The sequence below is a fragment of the Oncorhynchus kisutch genome, linkage group LG6 (assembly GCF_002021735.2).
Source record: "Oncorhynchus kisutch isolate 150728-3 linkage group LG6, Okis_V2, whole genome shotgun sequence".
In the NCBI taxonomy this organism is placed as follows: domain Eukaryota; kingdom Metazoa; phylum Chordata; class Actinopteri; order Salmoniformes; family Salmonidae; genus Oncorhynchus; species Oncorhynchus kisutch.
This window is the reverse complement of record NC_034179.2, coordinates 74754297-74779818: the sequence shown is the minus strand read 5'-3', so window position 1 is coordinate 74779818 and position 25522 is coordinate 74754297. Positions and strand designations below refer to the sequence as shown.

Genomic DNA, 25522 nt, shown 5'->3' with positions numbered 1-25522 from the left:
ACGTTTCAAGCAGACCACCATAGTCCCTGTGCCCAAGAATGCCAAGGTAACCTGCATAAATGACTACCGCCCCGTAGCACTCACGTCTGTAGCCATGAAGTGCTTTGAAAGGCTGGTCATGGCTTATATGAACTCCATCATCCCAGAAACCCTAGACCCACTCCAATTAGCATACCACACCAACATATCCACAGATGACGCAATCTCTATTGTACTCCACATTGCCCTTTCCCACCTGGACAAAAGAAACACCTACATGAGAATGCTGTTCGGCATTCATCACCATAGTGCCCTCAAGCTCATCACTAAGCTAAGGACCCTGAGACTAAACACCTCCCTCTGCAACTGGATCCGGGACTTCCTGATGGACTGCCCCCAGATGGTAAGGGTAGGCAACAACACATCCGCCACGCTGATCCTCAACACAGGGGCCCCTCAGGCATGCGTGCTTAGTCCACTCCTTTACTCTCTGTTCACCCACAGCTTCGTGGCCACGCACATCTCCAACACCACCATTAAGTTTGCCAATGACACAATGGTGGTAGGCCTGATCATCGACAACGATGAGACAGCCAATAGGGAGGGGATCACAGACCTGGCAGTGTGGTGCTAGGACAACAACCTCTCCCTCAACATGAGAAAGACAAAGGAGCTATGGACTACAGGAAAAGAAGGGCCCATTCACATCAACAGGGTTGTAGTGGAGATGGTCGAATGCTTCAAGTTCCTTGATGTCCACATCACTAACAAACTATCATGGTCAAAACACACCAAGACAGTCATGAAGGGCGCACAACAATGCCTATTCCCCCTCAGGAGACTGAAAAGATTTGACTTGGGTCCTCAAAACGTTCTACAGGTGCACCGTTGAGAGCAAAACAACAGATTTTTTAACTTGTCAGCTCAAGGATTCAATCTTGCAACCTTTGGCCCTAAAAATGATCAAAGACTCCAGCCACCCAAGTCATAGACTTGAATTCAGCGCATGTGACAAATACAATTTGATTTGATTTGTATCACTTACTGAGTGACGGAAACAGAGAAGAGTGCATGTATTGCTTAAGAGCTATATAAAATGTTGTAGTACTGTGAGTGAAACATGATCAGATGATCGAAAGCTCATTGAGTCATACTGCATGTTACATCCTGTCCAATATGTATGTTGCTAATTATACCTCTACCACAAAGCATCTAGCAGTTATTTATTTTCATGATGTTGCAGTCAGACACAGGCTACATTTAGAATTACTTAGCTATTAAGGCAAGAAAAAAAGTTCACACTCTCATGACTGTCTACACTTGAAGAGTTTATTTCCAAAATGCTATATCCACCAATTGTTCACATTTGGTTGCTTATGGGTACCTTCATGTGTGTGTAAAATATTACTGTTCTCAGATTTTTTTATGAATAGATTTTAGATGTGTATGAAAATGTTTTTTATTTTTTATTATACAGTATATCCATTCTTTAGCCGGAATGGAATGTTCGTATCCTGTATATTTGACTGTGATATCTGGTTGTCTCACCTAGCAATTTTAAGATGAAGGCACTTACTGCAAGTCGCTCTGGATAAGCAATGACGAAACAAAGTTTGTATATATTGATGTCACAAATGTATCATTTGTACATTTCTTTATACAACATGTAGTTATTTGTCATATTTAACTGTGTTAAACCTAGCAGTACTACTTATTTATCTGAGAGGGAGGTGGATATATAATATTTTGCAAAAAATAAGATTTTCTTGTCTCTGAAATGAAACCATCAAGTGATAGATTTTAAACAAATACATGTCTGTCATTGAACAACCCCATGCCATGATTAGATAGTGAAAAAAACAGACCAATCTCTTTCATAATTTCTTCAAACAATAAAAGCTAATTTATCGACATTTCTGAAAATGTATATAGAGCGTGAAGTGTTTAACTCATACAGCTTGGGTGGTTTACAATAGTGAGTTATCAGGTTAAGGGGTGCATACCTTAAATTATTTGGATGGGATACAGGCTTTATAAAGGATGAATGGATTCTTCCTTATGTAGCTGCTTACAGAAGTTGACCAACTCATTGGCTGTCAAGTTATAAATATAATGTCCACTACTCCAAATGTAATTGAATGATTCCATGTTTCTCAGCCATGATAAATGATTGTTTAATTCTACATGTCACCTACAGTTCGGCTTCCATATAATAAACATGATTGTTTATGGTTTATTGCTGTATGTAGAACCTATATCAAGTCACTTGACCAAAGGCCACAGAATCAAAAGCCGAAACCTAGGAATCACGCAATGTTTATTTTGTGTCAAACGCAAAGAGGTGAACAGACACAGAATGTGGCTGAAATCCAATCGATTGTTATTGTGCAGACATCCACAGAGTCCTTTTTAGTGAGCGGCCATGTTTTAAAGACACTTCAGTTTGTTTCTTACTGGAACTCAGGCTTCTGTGTACCTGCTTAAACATAACAGACATCAAATACCATTCCATGAACACCATTCCAGACATTATTAGGAGCCGTCCTCCCCTCAGCAGCCTCCACTGCAGTCTAAAAGTAGTACTATGTTGACTAAAATGTAACCCAAGGTTACTAATCTTTGTGCAGGTTCAGATATTCCCCAGCAGTCTATAGGCATGTGGTGACTTCAGTTCTGCTCAAAATATATTCAATGTCAACCCGTTTTGTAACAAGAAGTGTCAAAAGTTGAGTAGTCAATAAAAAGACAAGATATTGAATACATAGAATGGTTACATGTGAATGACTTACACAGATAGTAGGCAGGACAAAGAGCGTTACACACATTCAATTGTTAACTTAACACTGGTGCAGCAGCTCAAACATAAAATGCAGATTCAAATTTTTTTTTATTATCATCAGAGAATTTAAAACAGGCAGGCAATAATGACTCGAAAGTCAAACATGAAACTACTTTTTTATTATATTTAAACTACATTAGAACAGCATGAACTTTGAACTTACCCTGGCTCTATCTATTGCATTCTCAGTGTCACCAGATCACGAACTTCTGACATAAATGCCTGTCAATTGTAATCCAAACCTGACAAAACCATGGGACTCCACTTTTGACACCTGAATAAGTTTGTCTCTTTGCGCCTATGAGAGATCTGAAGCCTTTGACCCTCCTCTCTGCACAACATACTTGTGTCTGAGCGTTGTAATTGCATGGTTCCTGCATCATAACATATCTCCCTTCCCAGTCAGATCCAAGCCTGATAAAATTCCTTTGGGAGAAGAAGTTCAGGCTTTATGAGGAAAATGTGTATTTCAAAGTATCTTGCCCCATAAGTGACTATGTTGTTTGACGTGTCTTTTGTCGTGTTGTTTCAAGTGACAACATTAGACTGCGGTGTAATGCATATCATCTCTGCCGTTCATGTAAAGCGGTGATTCAGGATAGCTTATAAATTATTTTAAGTAGTTTTAGTATGGTCAGGGCGTGAGTTGGGGTGGGCAGTCTATGTTCTTTTTTCTATCATTTTGGATTTCTGTGCTTGGCCTGGTATGGTTCTCAATCAGAGGCAGCTGTCAATCGTTGTCCCTGATTGAGAACCATACTTAGGTAGCCTGGTTTCACCTTTGAGTTGTGGGTGATTATTTTCTGTTCTGTGTTTTTCTTCACCGTATAGGACTGTTCGTTTGTCCAGTTGTTTCATTAAAGAATATGAACACTACCACGCTGTACATTGGTCCACCTCTTCTTCCACCCACGACGAGCGTTACAATAGGGTCTTACAGGAGGCGTGTAAAATGGCCACTTTCATCGTGATTTTCCCCCCAAAAAATTGTGATACAAATGTAAAAAGCATGTTAAACATCCTTTCGCTGAAGTTTCTATGCGAGATCTGCCAAAACATTCTCTTTGCAAGATCACCCCCGCTGGCATGGAATCGCCCACTGAACAACCCTGATCTAGATCCTCCCGTCCTATAATTTTCCTATTACTCTATCTGACCTAAAAACATGTTCCAGCACTTTTTACAGCTCTTTAAATTACTGTGAGTGTGAGTGGTATAACCAGAGAACTTTTACATTTTAATATTGTTTGAAAACTTGAAAAGCGTCCTGGATTGATTCCCCTCTTCTCCTGGAGTCAAACTCACCACTTCCTGCCACCACGGCTCAAAAAAGCATATTCTCCGTTGACGTTACCTCAGCAGTGCCGGCCTGTAACTGACCCTCTTTTCTTTTGTCTTCCATGGTTTGCTCTGTCCTCCCTATTTCATTATCTCTGTGGCCAAAGCATTAAACGGACTGGCCACAACCTCATGACTAATGCTAGCAGACAGAAGCTCATGTGTTTCTCCTGACTATTGTGTGTGATGTCACTGGCAGCAGTGGTCATGCTGATCACCATTGTATTCCTGCTCTTTTCTTTTGAACACACTTCCTTGACAACTATTGGCAATTGAGGAGTCACAGATTCAAGACTGAACTATAGCTGAGAAGTTGAACTTGTTCAACGAATCAGTTGACTGAAACTTTCAGTGAAAAAGTCAAGTTACCAGACAGAAATACGGTAAACAAATCTCTTCCTGATGTTTTAACTTGAATATTTAATTGCATACGTCACATGCTTCGTAAACAACAGGTTTAGACTAACAGTGAAATGCTTACTTACGGCCCTTCCCAACAATGCAGAGAAAGAAAATAGAGAAATAATAGAAAAGTAAAATACTTAATAATAAATACATAATGAGTAACAATAACTTGCCTATATACACAGGGGGCCAGTACCGAGCTGTCTGGAGCTTCATGAAATGGGTTTCCATGGCCGAGAAGCCTAAGATCACCATGCTCAATGCCAACCATCGGCTGGAGTGGTGTAAAGGTCGCCGCCATTGGACTGTGGAGGAGTGGAAACGCGTTCTCTGGAGTGATGAATCACGTTTCACCATCTGGCAGTCTAACGGACAAATCTGGGTTTGGCGGATGCCAGGAGAATGCTACATGCCCCAATGCATAGTGCCAACTGTAAAGTTTGGTGGAAAAGGAATAATGGTCTGGAGCTATGCCCCTTAGCTCCATGGTTTGAGCTAGGCCCCTTAGCTCCAGTGAAGCGAAATCTTAACGATACAGCATTCAATGACTTTCTAGATGATTCTGTGCTTCCAACTTTGTGGCAACAGTTCAGGGGAGGCCCTTTCCTGTTTCAACATGAAAATGCCCCCGTGCACAAAACAAGGTCCATACAGAAATGGTTTGTCGAGATCGGTGTGGAAGAACTTGACTGGCCTACACAGAGCCCAGACCTCAACCCCATCAAACACCTTTGGGATGTATTGGAACACTGACTGCGAGCCAAGCCTAATCAGTGCCCGACCTCACTAATGCTCTTGTGGCTGCATGGAAGCAAGTCCACGCAGCAATATTCCATCATCATCTAGTGGAAAGCCTTCCCAACAGAGTGGTGGCTGTTATAGCAGCAATGGGGGGACCAACCACATATTATTGCCCATAATTTCGCAATGAGTTACCACATACTTTTGGTCATGTACTGTGTGTACATATAACTAGCAATATTATGCCAGATAAAAACTGTAGTAGCAACGCATATGATGAGCCAAAAGTTTGTGCAAAAAGGGTCAATGCGGATAGTCCGGGTAGCTATTTGGTTAACTATTTAGCAAACAATTTAGCAGTCTTATGGCTTGGGGGCAGAAGCTGAATATGTGGATGTTGCCAGGAACAACCTTGATTTTCTCAACATTTAGTTGAAGACAGTGCCTCCCTGTGGTATCTTAAGTTATGGAGGAAAGAAAATGTCCACCATCTGTGAACAGGTTCTTCTGCACCCTGCCCACAGTGTTACCTGTCTGACTTGATATGCTATTCCAACTATTTGCTGTTAGTCAGCCTGCCAGCTTAGTGGAGTCTGCCTCTAGCACAGTCAGTGTAGTCAGCTCAGCTATCCCCATTGTCTGTGCCTCGACCTGGGTTGGGCAAAACTAAACATGGCGGTGTTCACCTTAGCAATCTCACTAGGATAAAGACCACCTCCATCCCTGTCAGTATTGAAAGAGATCATGATACCTCACATCTCAAAATAGGGCTACTTAATGTTAGATCCCTTACTTCAAAGGCAATTATAGTCAAAGAACTAATCACTGATCATAATCTTGATGTGATTGGTTTGACTGAAACATGGCTTAAGCCTCATGAATTTACTGTGTTAAATGAGGCCTCACCTCCTGGTTACACTAGTGACCATATCCCCCGTGCATCCCGCAAAGGCGGAGGTGTTGCTAACATTTACAATACAAAAAAAATGACGTTTTCGTCTTTTGAGCTTCTAGTCATGAAATCTATGCAGCCTACTCAATCACTTTTTATAGCTACTGTTTACAGGCCTCCTGGGCCATATACAGCGTTCCTCATTGAGTTCCCTGAATTCCTATCGGACCTTGTAGTCATGGCAGATAATATTCTAATTTTTGGTGACTTTAATATTCACATGGAAAAGTCCACAGACCCACTCCAAAAGGCTTTCGGAGCCATCATCGACTCAGTGGGTTTTGTCCAACATGTCTCTGGACCTACTCACTGTCACAGTCATCCCATGGAATAAATGTTGTGGATCTTCATGTTTTTCCTCATAATCCTGGACTATCGGACCACCATTTTATTACGTTTGCAATTGCAACAAATAATCTGCTCAGATCCCAACCAAGGAGCATCAAAAGTCGTGCTATAAATTCACAGACAACACAAAGATTCCTTGATGCCCTTCCAGACTCCCTCTGCCTACCCAAGGAAGTCAGAGGACAAAAATCAGTTAACCACCTAACTGAGGAACTCAATTTAACCTTGCGCAATACCCTAGATGCAGTTGCACCCCTAAAAACTAAAAACATTTCTCATAAGAAACTAGCTCCCTGGTATACAGAAAATACCCGAGCTCTGAAGCAAGCTTCCAGAAAATTGGAACGGAAATTGCGCCACACCAAACTGGAAGTCTTCAGACTAGCTTGGAAAGACCGTGCAGTATCGAAGAGCCCTCACTGCTGCTCGATCATCCTACTTTTCCAACTTAATTGAGGAAAATAAGAACAATCCAAAATGTATTTTTATACTGTTGCAAAGCTAACTAAAAAGCAGCATTCCCCAAGTGAGGATGGCTTTCACTTCAGCAGTAATAAATTCATGAACTTTGAGGAAAAGATCATGATTATTAAATCTGCGTATTCCTTCAAAGCTCAGTTGTCCTGAGTCTGCACAACTCTGCCAGGACCTAGGATCAAGAGAGACACTCAAGTGTTTTAGTACTATATCTCTTGACACATATGATGAAAATAATCATGGCCTCTAAACCTTCAAGCTGCATACTGGACCCTGTTCCAACTAAACTACTGAAAGAGCTGCTTCCTGTGCTTGGCCCTCCTATGTTGAACATAATAAACGGCTCTCTATCCACCGGATGTGTACCAAACTCACTAAAAGTGTCTAATAAAGCCTCTCTTGAAAAAGCCAAACCTTGACCCATAAAATATAAAAAAACATATATTGAATTTTCCATTCCTCTCAAAAAAAATTGAAAAGGCTGTTGTGCAGCAACTCACTGCCTTCCTGAAGACAAACAATGTATATGAAATGCTTCAGTCTGTTTTAGACCCCATCATTGCACTGAGACTGCACTTGTGAAGGTGGTAAATGACCTTTTAATGGCATCAGACCGAGGCTCTGCATCTGTCCTCGTGCTCCTAGACCTTAGTGCTGCTTTTGATACCATCGATCACCACATTCTGGGGCGGCAGCGTAGCCTAGTGGTTAGAGCATTGGACTAGTAACCGGAAGGTTGCGAGTTCAAACCCCCGAGCTGACAAGGTACAAATCTGTCGTTCTGCCCCTGAACAGGCAGTTAACCCACTGTTCCCAGGCCGTCATTGAAAATAAGAATGTGTTCTTAACTGAATTGCCTGGTTAAATAAAGGTAAAAATTTTAAAAATATATATATATTTTGGAGAGATTGGAAACCCAAATTGGTCTAGATCTAAACCTGGCCTGGTTTAGATCTTATCTGTCGGAAAGATATCAGTTTGTCTCTGTGAATGGTTTGTCAGTTGACAAATCAACTGTAAATTCCGGTGTTCCTCACGGTTCCGTTTTAGGACCACTGTTGTTTTCACTATATATTTTACCTCTTGGGGATGTCATTCGAAAACATAATGTTAACTTTCACTGCTATGCTGATGACACACAGCTGTACATTTCAATGAAACCTGGTGAAGCCCCAAAATTGCCCTCGCTGGAAGCCTGTGGTTTCAGACATAAGGAAGTGGATGGCTGCAAACTTTCTACTTTTAAACTCGGACAAAACAGAGATGCTTGTTCTAGGTCCCAAGAAACAAAGAGATCTTCTGTTGAATCTGACAATTAATCTTAATGGTTGTACAGTCGTCTCAAATAAAACTGTAAAGGACCTCAGCGTTACTCTGGACCCTGATCTCTCTTTTGACGAACATATCAAGACTGTTTCAAGGACAGCTTTTTTCCATCTACGTAACATTGCAAAAATCTGAAACTTTCTGTCCAAAAATGATGCAGAAAAATTAATCCATGCTTTAATTCTAGGTTAGACTACTGCAATGCTCTACTTTCCGTCTACCCGGATAAAGCACTAAATAAACTTCGGTTAGTGTTAAATACGGCTGCTAGAATCCTGACTAGAACCCCAAAATTTGATCATATTACTCCAGTGCTAGCCTCTCTACACTGGCTTCCTGTCAAAGCAAGGGCTGATTTCAAGGTTTTACTGCTAACCTACAAAGCATTACATGGCCTTGCTCCTACCTATCTCTCTGATTTGGTCCTGCCGTACATACCTACATGTACGCTACGGTCACAAGACGCAGGCCTCCTAATTGTCCCTAGAATTTCTAAGCAAACTGCTGGAGGCAGGGCTTTCTCCTGTAGAGCTCAATTTTTTATTGAATGGTCTGCCTACCCATGTGAGAGACGCAAACTCGGTCTCAACCTTTAAGTCTTTACTGAAGACTCATCTCTTCAGTGGGTCATATGATTCAGTGTACTCTGGCCCACGAGTGTTAAGGTGAACGGAAAGGCTCTGGAGCAACGAACCACCCTTCCTGTCTCTGCCTGGCCGGTTCCCCTCTTTCCACTGGGATTCTCTGCCTCTAGTCACTGGCTTACTGGTGTTCTTTCATGCCGTCCCTAGGAGGGGTGCGTCACTTGAGTGGGTTGAGTCACTGATGTGATCTTCCTGTCTGGGTTGGCCCCCCCCCCCCCCCCCTTGGGTTGTACCGTGGCGGAGATCTTTGTGGGCTATACTCTGCCTTGTCTCAGGATGGTAAGTTGGTGGTTGAAGATATCCCTCTAGTGGTGTGGGGGCTGTGCTTTGGCATAGTGGGTGGGGTTATATCCTTCCTGTTTGGTCCTGTCCGGGGGTATCATCGGATGGGGCCACAGTGTCTCCTGACCCCTCCTGTCTCAGCCTTCAGTATTTATGCTGCCGTAGTTGATGTGTCGAGGGGCTAGGATCAATTTGTTATATCTGGAGTACTTCTTCTGTCTTATCAGGTGTCCTGTGTGAATTTAAGTGTGCTCTCTCTAATTCTCTCTTTCTCTCTATCTGTCTCTCTCTCGGAGGACCTGAGCCCTAGGACCATGCCTCAGGACTACCTGGCATGATGACTCCTTGCTGTCCCCAGTCCACCTGGCCATGCCGCTGCTCCAGTTCCAACTGTTCTGCCTGCGGCTATGGAATCCTGACCTGTTCACCGGACGTGCCACCTGTCCCAGACCTATTATTTGACCATGCTGGTCATTTATGAACATTTGAACATCTTGGCCATGTTCTGTTATAATCTCCACCCGGCACAGCCAGAAGAGGACTGGCCACCCCTCATAGCCTGGTTCCTCTCTAGGTTTCTTCCTAGGTTTTGGCCTTTCTAGGGAGTTTTTCCTAGCCAACGTGCTTCAACACCTGCAATGCTTGCTGTTTGGGGTTTTAGGCTGGGTTTCTGTACAGCACTTTGAGATATCAGCTGATGTACGAAGGGCTATATAAACACATTTGATTTGATACTATTACTCTATGAACTGTAAAAGGCCCCGTAAAGGCCCCATGTAATGAAGGGCCTCACCTTTAATCAATAGTCATCCCTTCATAGGCACATACATAGTGTGAGGGAAAGACTGTGGCCCCAATGCGATCAAATAGGCAAGTCGCACTGCAGGTTCACTACTTACAACCACTTTACAGATAATACTTTTACCTGTGTCTGTGTTGGAGATGGAGAAGTGGGAGTGATAACAGGTGTAGCTTCAGCCACAGAAGCAGGACTCACTGTCGGGGCCTTCTCCACTATTATAGGGGACTCATCCAGCTTCAGGTCCAATATGGATTCATAAATATTCTCAGTGTCCTCCTTCGATTCGTCCTCAGGCTCCACACTAGATTTCTCATTTTCTCCCTCCTCCAGCTCCAGAGGACATTCCGGCTCTTTCAGAGGTTCCTGATGGGGAATCCCGCCACCGGTGACCTCGGCATCAGGAATGAGGGACCTCTCCACTGGGATGGCCTGGGAGGGCCGTTGGAGGGGGTCAGCTGGGCTGAAGCTGGGGGCTCGGGGGTTCAGGGAGAGAGGCTCCTCCACCGACAGGGAAGAGCCGAAGAGCACACCGGAACTCAGGCTTAATTGCTTCTTGTGTTTGGCACTATTGTTGGCTTGAGGCGAGGGCACTGTTAAGGGGACCTCAAGGGCAATGGTGGAGTGAAGGCCCGGCAGAGAGTCGTTCAGCTCGCCGCTCTTCAATGCCCTGGGAGACGGGTCGTGGAATTCTAAGGGTACGCCAAATGTGGACATGCGGTGCTCAGTCTTCTGATGTCTCTTCGGGGAGCGGAGACGGATAGTCACCTCATCTCCTGCCCTCGTTTCTGCCCGGTCTGGTACGGAGTGCTTTGGGACTGGCACTGGCACCGGCCCAGGAACCGGGACCAAATCGGGACTGGGTGGGTCAGCAAAGTCCAGCGGGGATGGGAACTCTGCGGGGAGCTCCTTGACGTATTTAGCAGGTATATAGAAGGGCCTTGCTTGCTCGTTCTTCCTCACGTGCCACCAGTGGTCGTTGGTCTTGGCCAGCAGGATGTATCGTTCGTTGGGCTTGATGGACACCAGGCCCCCGTCGCGGCCCGTGTACTCATACTCAAACTCTACCAGCACCAGCCCCATGTTGCACACCAAGGAGGACATTGTGGCAGCGTGGTGGCCGTGGCAGTGTCTGTTGTGGCCACACCCCCTCTCTTCCCCCAAGGACGGTCAAGGCTCCACTGCAGCCCTCCTAAAGGGAACAAAAAAATATAAAAATTAGATCACTTCATTACCCATACTTTACAAAGGTATTGCATTACCTTACTGTTCTTGTAGATATACAGTATGTTCTGTACATATACAGTTGAAGTCGAAAGTTTACATACACCTTAGCCAAAAACATTTAAACTTAGTTTTTCACAATTTCTGACATTTAATCCTAGTAAAAATTCCCTGTCTTAGGTCAGTTAGGATCACCACTTTATTTTAAGAATGTGAAATGTCAGAATAATAGTAGAGAGAATTATTTATTTCAGCTTTTATTGCTTTCATCACCTTCCCAGTGGGTCAGAAGTTTAAATACACTCAATTAGTAGTTGGTAGCATTGCCTGTAAATTGTTTAACTTGGGTGAAACGTTTTGGGTAGCCTTCCACAGGCTTCCCACAATAAGTTGGGTGAATTTTGGTCCATTCCTCCTGACAGAACTGGTGTAACTGAGTCAGGTTTTTAGGCCTCCTTGCTCGCACACGCTTTTTCAGTTCTGCCCACAAATATTCTATGGGATTGAGGTCAGGGCTTTGTGATGGCCACTCCAAACCTTGACTTTCTTGTCCTGAAGCCATTTTGCCACGACTTTGGAAGTATTCTTGGAGTCATTGTCCATTTGGAAGACCCATTTGCGACCAAGCTTTAACTTCCTGACTGATGTCAATATATCCACATAATTTTCCTACCTCATGATGCCATCTATTTGGTGAAGTACACCAGTCCCTCCTGCAAAAAAGCACCCCCACAACATGATGCTGCCACCCCCGTGCTTCACTGTTGGGATGTTCTTCGGCTTGCAAGCCTCCCCCTTTTTCCTCCAAACATAATGATGGTCATTATGGCCAAACAGTTCAATTTTTGTTTCATCGGACCAGAGGACATTTCTCCAAAAGTACGATATTTGTCCCCATGTGCAGTTGCAAACCGTAGTCTGGCTTTTTTTATGGCGGTTTTGGAGCAGTGGCCTCTTCCTTGCTGAGCGGCCTTTCAGGTTATGTTGATATAGGACTCGTTTTACTGTGGATATAGATACTTTTGTACCTGTTTTCGCCAGCATCGTCACAAGGTCCTTTGCTGTTGTTCTGGGATTGATTTGCACTTTTCGCAAATCAATCATCTATAGTTCATCTTTAGGAGACAGAACCCGTCTCCTTCCTGAGCGGAATGATGGCTGCGTGGTCCCGTGGTGTTTATACTTGCGTACTATTATTTGTACAGATGAACGTGGTACCTTCAGGCGTTTGGAAATTGCTCCCAAGAATGAACCAGACTTGTGAAGGTCTACAATTGTTTTCTGGGGTCTTGGCTGATTCATTTAGATTTTCCATGATGTCAAGCAAAGAGGCACTGAGTTTGAAGGTAGGCCATGCAATACATCCACAGGTACAACTCCAATTGACTCAAATGATGTCAATTAGCCTATCAGAAGTTTCTAAAGCCATAACATAATTTTCTGGAATTGTCCAAGTTGTTTAAAGGCACAGTCACTGGAATTGTGATACAGTGAATTATAAGTTAAATAATCTGTCTGTAAACAATTGTTGGAAAAATGACTTGTGTCATGCACAAAGTAGATGCCAAAACAATAGTTTGTTAACAAGAAATTTGTGGAGTGGTTGAAAAACTAGTTTTAATGACTCCTACCTAAGTGTATGTAAACGTCCGACTTCAACTGTACATCTTCACATTTTTAAATATACATATACATATTGCAGTACACATGATTTTGTCACTATCAAATGGTATATCTGTATATGTGAATGTGTACGTTAGGTCATTTCAGTTATGTTCAGCAAACACAGCAGATCTCTCGATGGCCACGACCCACACGCCCATTGTCAACAGATAATGTTTAACTTCAAAGATTACCCAGCTGCCAAGTGGTCACACACACACTACCAGTGGATATAATAGTCAACCCCCTATAGCTCTATATCATGACAGCACTGCTTGTGACACATCTGGACATCTGTCAATCCAGCAAATGTGGAAATGACCTGTCATGATAATGCTGTTCTCCATTTAGAAGTTTCATATAAGTCCTTTAAGGAAGTTGGGTGGAATGCATTTGATTTGGTTGATATGCATGTCCATTTTAGGGCTTAAAATGTGCTGTTTCAAGCCCTAAAATGGACAAGTGTTATGTCATGTAAAAAGCAGAACATGTCATATGTTCCCTTTTAGCTTTCCTAAACGATTGTTCTGACTATGCATGTCATCAGATTGTGTTAGCCTGTTAAGCTAAACCCTAGGTATTATCTTGGGGAGCCAATGCAAGTATTCAGGTCTCTGGCAAGCGTTGTCACCTCTTGTTGCACTAACTAGCTAGTTTGGTAGAGTATAATGTCATTTGGTAGAGGATGATATTTTCATGGTGTTTTTCATGGTCATTGTAAATATTTTCCCTGACTGGTGAAAAATCACAGCACCGGAAGCCTTTCCTAAGCTTTAAACATCCTATAAATACCTTGTCTCTCCTCTCCTCTCCTCTGTGTGTTTGTCTGTCCCAGTCAATCATTTGGCTAACCCTTATTTTCAGGATTTTAATGAATATCTGCATTGCTTGATTTGCGAGTGTGACAGTTTAGTGGTAGTTCCTTCCTCTCTTTGGGCTGGCTGGACTGGGTCGTACACAAAGAGAGAAGCAGGAAAAAGTAGTGTTGTTCTCAACAACATGCCAAAATATATCATAACACCGACCAGTCCGTGGCAGGCCAGACATTATGAAACAGGATGTGCTCACGATGGAAATCGTTTCTCATCACAGATCTGGGAGCAGCATACCCTACACTAATACCCTTGTACTAACTGTAATCCTTAGGGGTCAAAACTGACCTTAGATCAGCTCAAAGGTCACATGCATGCACATACAATGCACGCCCACACATGTGCATAAACAGACCTCACCTCACACACAATAGGAAAATTCCATATCCATTTTGACATCATAGCCTGTTTTGGTCTTGTTTAAAAAGTGAGAACGAGTTGACCTCTCTCGTCAAGGCCAATTTAGAGCAGTCAAAAGATGTTGACATAGAAACCAAGTGAACCCTCTTTGTCTCACATCTTGAGAATATCACACAGACACACACCCACACACATATATGTCTCTCTTATCTCAGACCACAACACTAAACCACACACTGTCTACCACTCAAGGAAACACAACTCTCTTTAACCTAAGGGAAATGGTGGTATTTGCCTATTTCAACACTGAAAATGAAAATACATTGCATTTGTGTGCTTGTTCTATGTTTTTATATCAGTATTCTGCAGGTAGATTGAACAGCTTTCTTTATTATTACTAATGACTGACACTCTGCATAATGCTTGCCATTGTGTGCAGGCCCAAATACCAGTAGTCAAACACAATGACAGGGTATTTTAACATTACATAGCATACAGCATGTTCTTGTACAGGTGTATCCTCTCAATAGATTTGTCTTATGCACCATCTTCTCTTAGAACAACACAGTGCAGCTTGAGCAATTCCCATAGACCAGTAGTAGAACAGCCCACAGAGCACGTCTGCTAATGCTACAACGTGTCTGGCTTGTATTTCTGGCCTAACCTGATTCTACTACGTGATCAGATGTGCTCACTGCTCAGGTAATTAACCAGTGACGAAGGACTGACAATCAAAAATAACTCTGGGGAGGGAGAGGGGACAAGGCAGGGCTAGTCATGTGATATATCCTTTCTGTGTCTGTCGCTGCAGTGGGCAGAAAGAGAGATGAGAGATTGGGAGAACTTAGAGAAAGAGAAAATGAGAGAAAGAGGGTTTAGAGATAAAGAGAGAGAGGGGAGAAAGATAGAGAAAAAAATCACTGGCCAGCTATTCCCTTTATCCCTCTCTACTTTGTTTACACTGTAAACACGGGCCCCTTCCAGCTCCACCTCTGCATGGAACCTGTAAGCCACTCCCATCATTCACTCCAACCTAACAACAACAGACTGGATGACATATTAGGTGGGACTCCAATGCAAGGCAGTGCATTTCAATTGAATAACCTACACCATTCCATAGTAATTTTTAGGCCTTGGGGATGTTTTGTGGATTATCTGTTCAGAATCAGACCTACATCTGTAGCAGCCGAGCCATCCTCCCTATATCACTGACAACCTGCTCCAGCATGCCCGAATAGCAGAGTAGGTCTTCTGCAGAGGGCAGAACCACCACAGCCTGAGAGAGCAGAGGGTGGAGACGGAGAGAGCGGAACAGCCCAGCCACCGCTTCTACACTGAATAGAGGGAGGGAGTTGGCCCATCGGAATGGCAATCCTGTGGTTTACCAAAGGAACAGAAACCCAAGAAGGGAGCGCCTAACCCGTCTCCAGAGATAAAGCCACACAAACTCTCAGTGCCAAGCTCACTGCTCATGTATCCATATCTCCTAACATGACATAACAAATAGGGTTTTGTGAAAATGCAGAGTTTCATAGGATTGAACTAGGCCGCTTCTTGTAGAGAAAAGTAACCTGTTTGACGACTTGATAACATTTCAGTGACTCCCTCCCTCTGGGAAAGAACAGAAAGGGAGAAGAATGATCGATATGCTCAATGCAGTGATTCATCATGTCAGTGCAAGTCAGAAAAGAGTGCCCGTCCCAGCAAACTTTTTCTGGGTCTCAAAACGTTTCCAAAATGCTTATAAAATGTTTTCAGAACAGATTCTGTACATTGTTCTTGCCTTTCACTGTACCATTTCAATCACACACATGCATTTATTTCTTACAATGCACAATGTTTTCATAACTTTATCACGTGTGATTGTAGACGTTTTGTGTTCAGAAAGTCTGTTGTAGCATGAATGTCTTAACATTGGCTCAAAATAACAAATACAGTATCTAACACTCAACGAACATCCTTGCTGGGTTGGTATCTATGCTGTTGAGGAACACCCTCCAACTCAAAAAGGCTGATGAAAAGGGAGAACAATTGGAGGAGGCAGATCCCATTCAGCCTGTGTTTAAATACGGAAACCTCTATTTTTCCTCTGGTTGGGTTCCCTTTGACCTCGCTCAGTGTCTCTGGTTCCTGGCCGGATGTCTAGGATGGAAAAGAGTAAGGCTGCGCTGCTTAGCTTACCCCTGCAAATATGGGACACCTCTGAACTGTGGCGCTCCATACTCCCAGGCCTCGACATTAGACCTTGTTACAAATTTAGCACTGCTCTCTATTCTCTAATTTTGTTAACCTTTCAAATAAGGCTATGCTGAGCTCAAGGCAGAACAATGGCGCATAATCTTAGAGCTTTAGAGATTCAAGAGAAAAGCAGTGATGGTGGTTAATGCAACCACATTAAATGGGTAGCTGAGTGGGTAGAGCGTTAGGCCAGTAACTGAAAGGTTGCTAGAATCCCTGAGCTGACAAGGTAAAAAATCTGTTGTTCTTCCCCTGAACAAGGCAGTTAACCCACTGTTCCTAGGCTGTCATTGTAAATAAGAATTTGTTTTTAACTGACTTGCCTAGTTAAATAAATAAAAGTAGTCACATAACCACTATGAACCAATGGTTCATTTCTGCTATTCAAAAATGAATCAAAACACCTGAACAAGGTGATGTTGGTTTGTGAGACCACAGAAGTGTCTCAATAGGAGGGAGGGTGGACTTGCTGGAATGTGTCCTGCACAGATGTAGGATCTATGTTGTCGCAGCAAATTAATCCTGCAGCAACAGGACTTGAAAGTTTAGTCCATAATGTTGCTTGATCGTGGTTATGGTGTTAGCAGGCCAAAAGTAGGTTACATGAAAAGTCTGATACTGTTAAAACAACCCTATGTAAGAGTGTGTGTTTTCAATGAATGTATGTAAAGCTCATCTGCATTTCCTGCGGTGCAGAAACACTGTCAGCAACAAAAAAAGGGATCTAATTAAGATCCTACACCTGTATGTGTATAACCGAGCCCCCGGCACTACCCTCTTTCCCTCCACACCCACCCCAACCAGGCAGGGGCAGGAATGTAGTGTGAGTGCTCCAGGGACACATACACTCAATATGTTCCTGTCCTGTAAACACACCCAACAACACACTCAACAACACACTCAACAACACACTCAACAACAGAGAAAGAGAGGAATATAAAGGGACACCCATACTATCTCTGAATGTATGGCTGTCATAAAATCAAATGCTGAGATTAGCCACAGAAAGCGATGAAAAACTAAACCCAAAGGTGAAGGTTTAGATATGTATATGAACCACTGGAGTGTTGACCAAACACCACAAGATCATTCTCAGAGATCAACACGTGACACAATCGTAATTTTCCTGAGTGATTCGCATGTGACAGAATCACAACAACATCCATGGTGAACATTCACCCTTTCACTAAATGTGTGATTGGTCAAACACAGACAACAACAGCCAAACAGCAGTCACACACTGGGCATCTAGCATTAAACTTGTGTTGTTTTCATACATTCGAATACGAGCCCTCGCTCCTGGCTTGTTAAATAAAGGTCCTACTTCCCTACAGAACCCTCAAACAACATTTCTGCCATGGCAACAAAACAAAAAAAAACATACACTTCTCAGTAACAAGGTGTGATAAGGTACAACAATCACCACATAAATAAGTCTATTAAAAGGTTTTTGCAGAAAATGTACCTGGAGCAAGAGGACAGCAGAACCATCCTATAGCCTGTGTTCCCAGCTCCCACGGTTTCTTCAGCAGAGTCCCAGATCTCACGAACAGGTTGCTCTGTTCTGTCTTTCACTCTTTTCTTCTCACTGATCCCCTCTGCCCTCTCCTTCTTCTTCCTCTGGCCGGCCTCCACTCCCCTCCTCCGCTTTCTGTCTTTTCACCTGGGGCTGAAAGCTTCCAGCTCTGGTTGGAAGAGCTCTGGGCAGTGTGTGTGTGTGAGAGAGAGAATGTGTGTGTGTGTGTGTGTGTGTGTGTGTGTGTGTGTGTGTGTGTGTGTGTGTGTGTGTGTGTGTGTGTGTGTGTGTGTGTGTGTGTGTGTGTGTGTGTGTGTGTGTGTGTGTGTGTGTGTGTGTGCGTGTGTGTGTGTGTGAGGGAGAGTGCTCTTTGTGTGTGTGCCTGTCGCAGCTTGCCTGCCTCTTCTGTCTGCATTCATTTCCTGTTCTAGCGCGCACATCCCTGCTTCAGAGAAGTGAGAGGCAGAGCGACAGGAAGAAAGAGTGAGACAGAGAGAGAGAGAGAGAACAAACACCATTGTAAATACAACCCATATGTATGTTTATTTATTTTCCCTTTTGTACTTTAACTAGTTGCACATCGTTACACACTGTATATAGACATAATATAACATTTGACATTCCTTTATTCTTTTGGAACTTCTGTGAGTGTAAGGTTTACTGTTAATTTGTATTGTTTATTTCACTTTTGTTTATTATCTACTTCACTTGCTTTGGCAAAGTTAACATATGTGTCCCATACCAATAAAGCCCTTAAATTGAAATTGAGAGAGAGAGAGAGAGAGAGAGAGAGAGAGAGAGAGAGAGAGAGAGAGAGACAGAGACAGAGAGACAGAGAGACAGAGAGAGAGAGAGAGAGAGAGAGAGAGAGAGAGAGAGAGACAGAGACAGAGACAGAGACAGAGACAGAGACAGAGAGAGAGAGAGACAGAGACAGAGACAGAGACAGAGACAGAGACAGAGACAGAGACAGAGACAGAGAGAGAGAGAGAGAGAGAGAGAGAGAGAGACAGAGACAGAGACAGAGACAGAGACAGAGACAGAAAGAGAGAGATAGAACTCTGGGTGGGGGTCTATGTGTGGGCATTACGAGGGCAGCTAGTCTCTCATTCACAGGTCTTTGAAAGATTCTGATGAATAGATAGAGGAAGCCATATGACTGGCTGCAATGAGCTATTATCGACAACAGCATTTAAATGATTGAAAAATGGCAAAGTTGATTTGGTAAAAATGATTTTAGGATGTAGACAAAAGGGAGGTAGTTGTCTTAATAAAGTTGTAGAGTGAGGGCTAAAAAGCATTAAACAACAGATTTTGTCTATCCAATAAGTTGTATAATGATAAGTTATTAATAATGAAATTCTGTGTGAGTTGGCAAAACAGAAACGCCCTTTTATATGCCCCATTTTATCCTAGGGGAAACATGAATTTAGTGTGTGAGCCAAATAAAGTGATTTGGGTTAGAAGTGAACATATAATGTAGCCAACTTAGTTTTTTCCCCTGTGGGAGGCAGCAAAAATCATTTAAAAAGTATTCTGCATCATCTGACTGAGTTTGCATTGTGTGCATAGCTGAGGGAAGCAGGGGCAATGGAGAAAAAAAAGTATGTGTATATATATGAAACATGTTTTTATTTCAGAAAAATATATTATTTCACAAAAGTAGTGCACTCACTCGGGCCTTTAATAGTCCCAAACTAATTCCAGCAGCTATCGTTGTGTGACATCAGATGACTAATGGACAAGAGACTACACACACAGTCAGCGACTCTGGCTTGATGACTGGGATGCCCATCAAAAATAGAAACCTTGCAGATGGACCATAGAGCTAAAAAATTATAAATGTAGTTTCCAGGGGTGAAATTAATTCATACCAACCAACGACTCACACCCATAAGGGTGTTGGAACCGCCATAGAACCGCTATCATTCCGTTTTTATTTACTATTGAAGGACGCATTGGCGCCATCTATTGGCCGTTTTTGTCATCGCATGAAAGTGGTCCATGATGACGTCGATGAACGAAACGGTAACAAATGTATCAAGCAAACAAGCTTCCTCTAAAAACTGCAACAATATCACCCCTGTAAGCTCTTTTATGCCTTGCTAAGCATTAGTCTTGTAGTTAGTTAAGTAAAAGCAGAATATTGTTGTGTGTTAGCAACTATGTATTTATTATTTCTGCAATTAACTGAGCTGATGTTTATATAAACAATAACTTTCTGCAAGATGCTAGCTAGTCTGTCTAGAAAGTAACTGTCTGTTTTGATTAATGTTAGCGTAGCTCCATCATGGAGATTGTACTGTAATTATGTTTAAGCAAAGCATTGTTTTTCCAAGGTCATGTTTTCACAGTTCACAAATTTGACATTTCGCAAACTTTTGTGGATTTTATTGGGTTTAGCTGACTCTAACTATTAAGAAACACAGTGAGGACAGAGCAGGTATATTTTCCCTCCATGTCTCCCTCCTACATGATATCTTCCCCATCCTCACTCATTTCCTACTGTTAAATTATTCCTCCAACTCCATTATCCTTTTCCCCCTCTCACCCAGATCACATCCTTATTCTTCCTATCAACACTTGCTATAATTATTATCCCTCTCACAAAGATAAAATCCTTGCATGAAATGGCTTCAAAGATAAGCAGGCAATATCGCTTTTTCTCATAATATACTTTTTGATGGCAAGTGTCTCATGAATTGTGTGCCTTATGTCTAGTTCTGTTCTCTTGAATTTTGTTCTCAACAAAGATAAGCTTCGCCTCTTCCTGTCTGTCTTCACCAATGATGTACACTACGTGACTAAAAGTATGTGTACACCTGCTCGTCAACACATCTCTTTCCAAAATCCTGGGCATTAATATGGATTTGGTACCTTTGCTGCTATTACAGCCTCTATTACAGCTATTACAGCTTTCCCTTATATGTTGGAACATTCCTGCAGGGACTTGCTTCCATTCAGGCACAAGAGCATTAGTGAGGTCGGGCACTGATGTTGGGCGATTAGGCCTGGCTCGCAGTCAGCGTTCCAATTCATCCCAAATGTGTTTAATGGGGTTGAGGTCAGGGCTCTTTGCAGGCCAGTCAAGTTCTTCCACACTGATCTCGACAAACCATTTCTGTATGGACCTCGCTTTGTGCACGGGGGCATTGCCATGGTGAAACAGGAAAGGGCCTTCCCCAAACTGTTGCCACAAAGTTGGAAGCACAGAATCATCTAAATGTCAATTGTATGCTGTAGTGTTTAGATTTCCATTGACTGGAACAGCCCCAGACCATTATTCATCCTCCACCAAACTTTACAGTTGGCACTATGCATTCTGGCAGTTAGCATTCTCCTGGCATCCGCTAAACCCATATTCGTCCGTTGGACTGCCAGATGGTGAAGCATGATTCATCACTCCAGAGAATGCGTTTCGACTGCTCCAGAGTCCAATCAAATTGTATTTGTCACATGCGCTGAATAAACATGCATTATTCAAGGTCTGACAACACGCATATTTTTTGTTATTTTGACCAGTTTTCAGTTTCTGCAAATAAATGCTCTAAACGATATTATTTATATTTGGAATTTGGGAGAAATATTGTCAGTAGTTTATAGAATAAAACAAAAATGTTAATTTTACGCAAACACATACCTATCAATAGTAAAACCAGAGAAACTGATCATTTTGCAGTGGTCTCTTAATTTTTTCCAGAGCAGTATATAGTGTATATAAACCCTGGATTGCTAATTCTATGTATTGGCCATTGAGAGGCTTTGAAGCCATATTGGCACTCACTAGTAGGCGCAGTCCTCCAGGAATGAATGGAATTCTACAGTATTTCACTTAAATGTTTCAAGCAAAAAATTACATTTATTTAAGTATTTACATGTTTTCAAGTCAAATGTTTTTTTGTTTTTTAAAAAATGTTTAGCTCACTTAATGTAATTTAAACGTATGCTTTAAGGTGTGTGTAATATGTGTCTGTAAAATGTCAAAAAACGAATGTAGACATCAACACATGCTTTTATTTTGCTCCCCAAAAGATTATTTTTTACAGTTGAGAAGTATCAAGGGGGCTTCAATACAGCGTCCCCTGTCAGCCACCAAGCGTTTATACACACAATTGGGCGTCACTCACCTCATTTTTTCTTTACTGTTTTCAGTGTTCCACGTGTGACCCCTGCCATTCATGACTGGACAATTAGTAAATAATTGCACATGAAGTTGCACAATGTTTACTTTGTTTTAATTTTGAAAGCAGAGGCGCTCTGGTAGTTGTTTATGACCGCCACCTGTAGGCTGTTGTAGCCAACACCAGAGGGCGATATAGGCTTAATCGACCGGACGTGAAATATCTGGTATGTCTGCGGAACTTTATATCCCATGATTCTTTTTTCCGTCTTCCTCTTTCCCTTTAGCAGCAATGTCTAAGAGAGGTAAGAGACTTGCTAAGAAAAATCCACATTCATCTACCCGATTGCAGAATGTCTAACATAGGAACATAATGTTATTTGGATAATGGACGATTTATGAATAATTGTCATTCATATTGGCTTGAAAATGTGAAGTACTGATCATTGTTAAGATGATTTTAGGCGCTTGTTACCGAAGCCATGTTTGCTGTTATTTAGCTGATTAGCTTTTGGCGTGTTAGCTAAAATACATGAATTGGTGAGTTTATTTTCTAATCCGTTTCACGTATAAGCACAGTTGCCATTCCAGTACAATGTCCAACAAATGAGTGGCAGGTGAACTACTTATTTGAGAGTGTTATAGAGTCAGTGCGAGGTAGCATAGCGTCTGACTAAAAGCAAGGCATGACTCCAAATCATGGACACCGCTGAAGCCCTAGGCTGACTAGCTACTGTAGCTACGTGTGCAGTGTAAAGCAATGATTTCCCCGGCTAGCCAAGTTGAGCCATGGTGTATTGTTTTTAACTTTTAAAAAGGGGGACTTCCCCCGAAACATCAACCAAAGGCACTGATTCCATCTGTGATAGAACGTTATTTTCCTTGCTAACTAGCTAGTTTCCTCCAACTCTTCTCCCAGGCCATGCAAGTAATTGCTAACTAGCTAGCTTACCTTACAGCAGTCTACTCACAACTAGCTGGACAATTACTTTGCAAGCTACCCTAGTGGTGTACATTAGACAAGGGGTAGAACTGTCAACATGGGCTGCCTTTCTGTAGTGCAAGCAGTAATGTTAGCCAGTGTTAAATCACTTCTAATCTTGAGGCCTTTTGGTTTGGTTGTGTGGTGACTTTTGTTCCATGCCCCCCACATAGTGCTGTGGCTGCATGTTCTTGGCAGTAGTTTAAATCTGAAAAGAAAATAACGAAATGTGAAGTTGAACCCCTTTCAAAAAGCACTTGCTTTGTCTGGCCAGTAGCTGGGTGAGTTGTCGAAGAAGGGTATAGTAATCATCACTGGTGGGTGAGATGGCAGTCACCTATACTGAACAATCTCAATCCGTGATGGAACAACTTGGATAATATTTGCTTAATTTAAGCAGTGTGCTTTCAGTCTGCACCATGCAAAGTTTACTTCAATGAAATCTCTTCTCTTCAGGACGTGGTGGGTCATCTGGGGCGAAGTTTCGCATCTCGCTGGGTCTCCCAGTGGGCGCCGTCATAAACTGCGCTGACAACACAGGTATGTTACTTTCAGATCTGTTAGAATATATATATATATATATATTTAACCTTAAAAGCACTTGCTTTGTCTGGTCAATAGCTCGGCGAGTTGTCGAAAGGGTATAGAAACATCATCACTGTGGGTGAGATGGCAGTCTCATTTTGGCTGAGCAGTCTCAATCAGTGATGGAACATGTCATGTATTTCAACCTTGTCTTGAAATGGCCTACAAGGATCTGTACCTTGAATCAAGCCTGGGCAGTGGAACCATCTCCAACCTGTTATATATTCACCATCTTCCCCCTTTCTCACCAGGTGCCAAGAACCTGTACATCATCTCTGTCAAGGGCATCAAGGGACGTTTGAACCGTCTGCCCGCTGCTGGTGTGGGTGACATGGTCATGGCCACTGTCAAGAAAGGCAAACCAGAACTCAGAAAAAAGGGTGAGTGTTCTGCATTCTGTATTCAATTACTAGAATAGGATGAACTGGAATTAGCTAATCAAGAGATTATGGTGGTTGGCATAGTAATTTGATTGGTCTTTAAAATTACTTGTAGTTTTCAGTACCATAGTAGTCCCAGACCAATCGTTTAACTGAATGATGAAAATCAACAGTGTAGCGATGTGAGTTATGTCAGGTTGCTGGATTCTGATAGTCTTCCTCTTTCCCACAGTGCATCCTGCGGTTGTGATACGGCAGCGGAAGTCGTATCGGCGAAAGGATGGCGTGTTTCTCTACTTTGAAGACAATGCGGGGGTCATAGTGAATGTCAAAGGAGAAATGAAAGGTGAGTTGGGATTTTGAGTCTTTGGTCCCCCCATCCCAGGTCATGAAGGTTCTTCATAAGGATGTTTTTGGTTGGGTTTCTTTGGGTGCTTTTCAAATTCTGGATGTGGATTTTGAGTACTACATTTTATTTTCTAATATTTTGTTGCGAATTATAAATGACACCCCTTCATAAAGCACTTGCTTTGTCTGGTCAGTAGCTCGGTGAGTTGTCGAAGAAGGGGATAGTAAGATCATCACTGTGGGTGAGATGGCAGTCTCATTTTGGCTGACCAATCTCAATCAGTGATGAAACATTTGTTCACTGGATAGTGGTCATCCTTTTGAATACATTTAGATATAGTGAAATAATGGCGGCAGTGTGATTCTCTACCTTTCTCCTGGAAGTGTGTACGTCCTCACTCAGTCGTTGATTTAAAAACATTGGATTGGTATGCACACCTGTCCCTTCCTTTCAAGTTCACTTGGGGAGATGGGTAGAGAATCTCACTGCTATGTATCATATTTTGATTTTTACAATGCCAAGTGGGGTTATTTTCTAGGTAACATTATAGGAATTGACCTTGAAAAGGTAGTGAATTGTTCGTCAACAACCAAAGTAAAGTGTGGATGTTCAAATCAAGACGAAACAGTCAATTTGAGTCTGTAGTTTTCTTGTGGATGCATAGCTCCATAACTATGTTTTTGTTCACATTGTAAGTGGCAGATCTGCAGAGAGTGAAATGTTACTGCTCTGATGCAAGGCCAAAGGCATCTTGTCCACTATTTTATCTCATTTTTGTTGTGGGTTAAATTTGTCTTCTGTGTTACAGGTTCGGCCATCACAGGTCCAGTGGCCAAGGAATGTGCAGACCTGTGGCCCAGGATTGCTTCAAATGCTGGCAGCATAGCGTGATCCTTGACCCTGGCTTGTTGTTTTCAATAAAAACCGTTGTAAAGTCAGTGTCCTGTTTGCAAAATCCCAACGCAGTGTCAAACTACACAGTATCTACTGTATACATCTGTCTCACTGGGTGTACGAACAGGAGCACATTCAACAATATTAACACAGCTATTATTATCTTTTTACCTTTTATTTATCTATGCAAGTCAGTTAAGAACAAATTGA

At 42.4% G+C, this 25522-nt stretch overlaps 2 protein-coding genes across 5 annotated transcripts in view; one reads left to right on the top strand and one right to left on the bottom strand.

Annotated features, from left to right (window-relative positions):
• LOC109898561 (rho GTPase-activating protein 15) overlaps positions 1–18378 on the bottom strand; it is a 37201-nt gene extending 18823 nt beyond the window's left edge. For 2 of the 4 annotated variants that reach the window (XM_031827533.1, XM_031827535.1), the window contains exons 1-2: positions 17952–18244; positions 10257–11322 (exon numbers count right to left, since the gene is read on the bottom strand). In XM_031827533.1, the coding sequence (XP_031683393.1) occupies positions 10257–11234 (978 nt within the window). In that variant the 5' untranslated portion in view covers positions 11235–11322; positions 17952–18244. Of the gene's footprint in view, positions 1–10256; positions 11323–17951 lie in introns of all 4 variants that reach the window. The other 2 variants (XM_031827536.1, XM_031827534.1) reach the window with 2 other exon arrangements.
• Positions 18379–22321: 3943 nt separating this feature from the next.
• Positions 22322–25356, top strand: LOC109898560 (60S ribosomal protein L23). Its single transcript, XM_020493580.2, has 5 exons — positions 22322–22427; positions 23561–23644; positions 23941–24069; positions 24302–24415; positions 25227–25356. Exons 1-5 carry the CDS (start codon positions 22415–22417, stop codon positions 25307–25309), a joined length of 423 nt encoding a protein of 140 aa, XP_020349169.1. The 5' UTR covers positions 22322–22414; the 3' UTR covers positions 25310–25356.
• Positions 25357–25522: the final 166 nt, after the last annotated feature.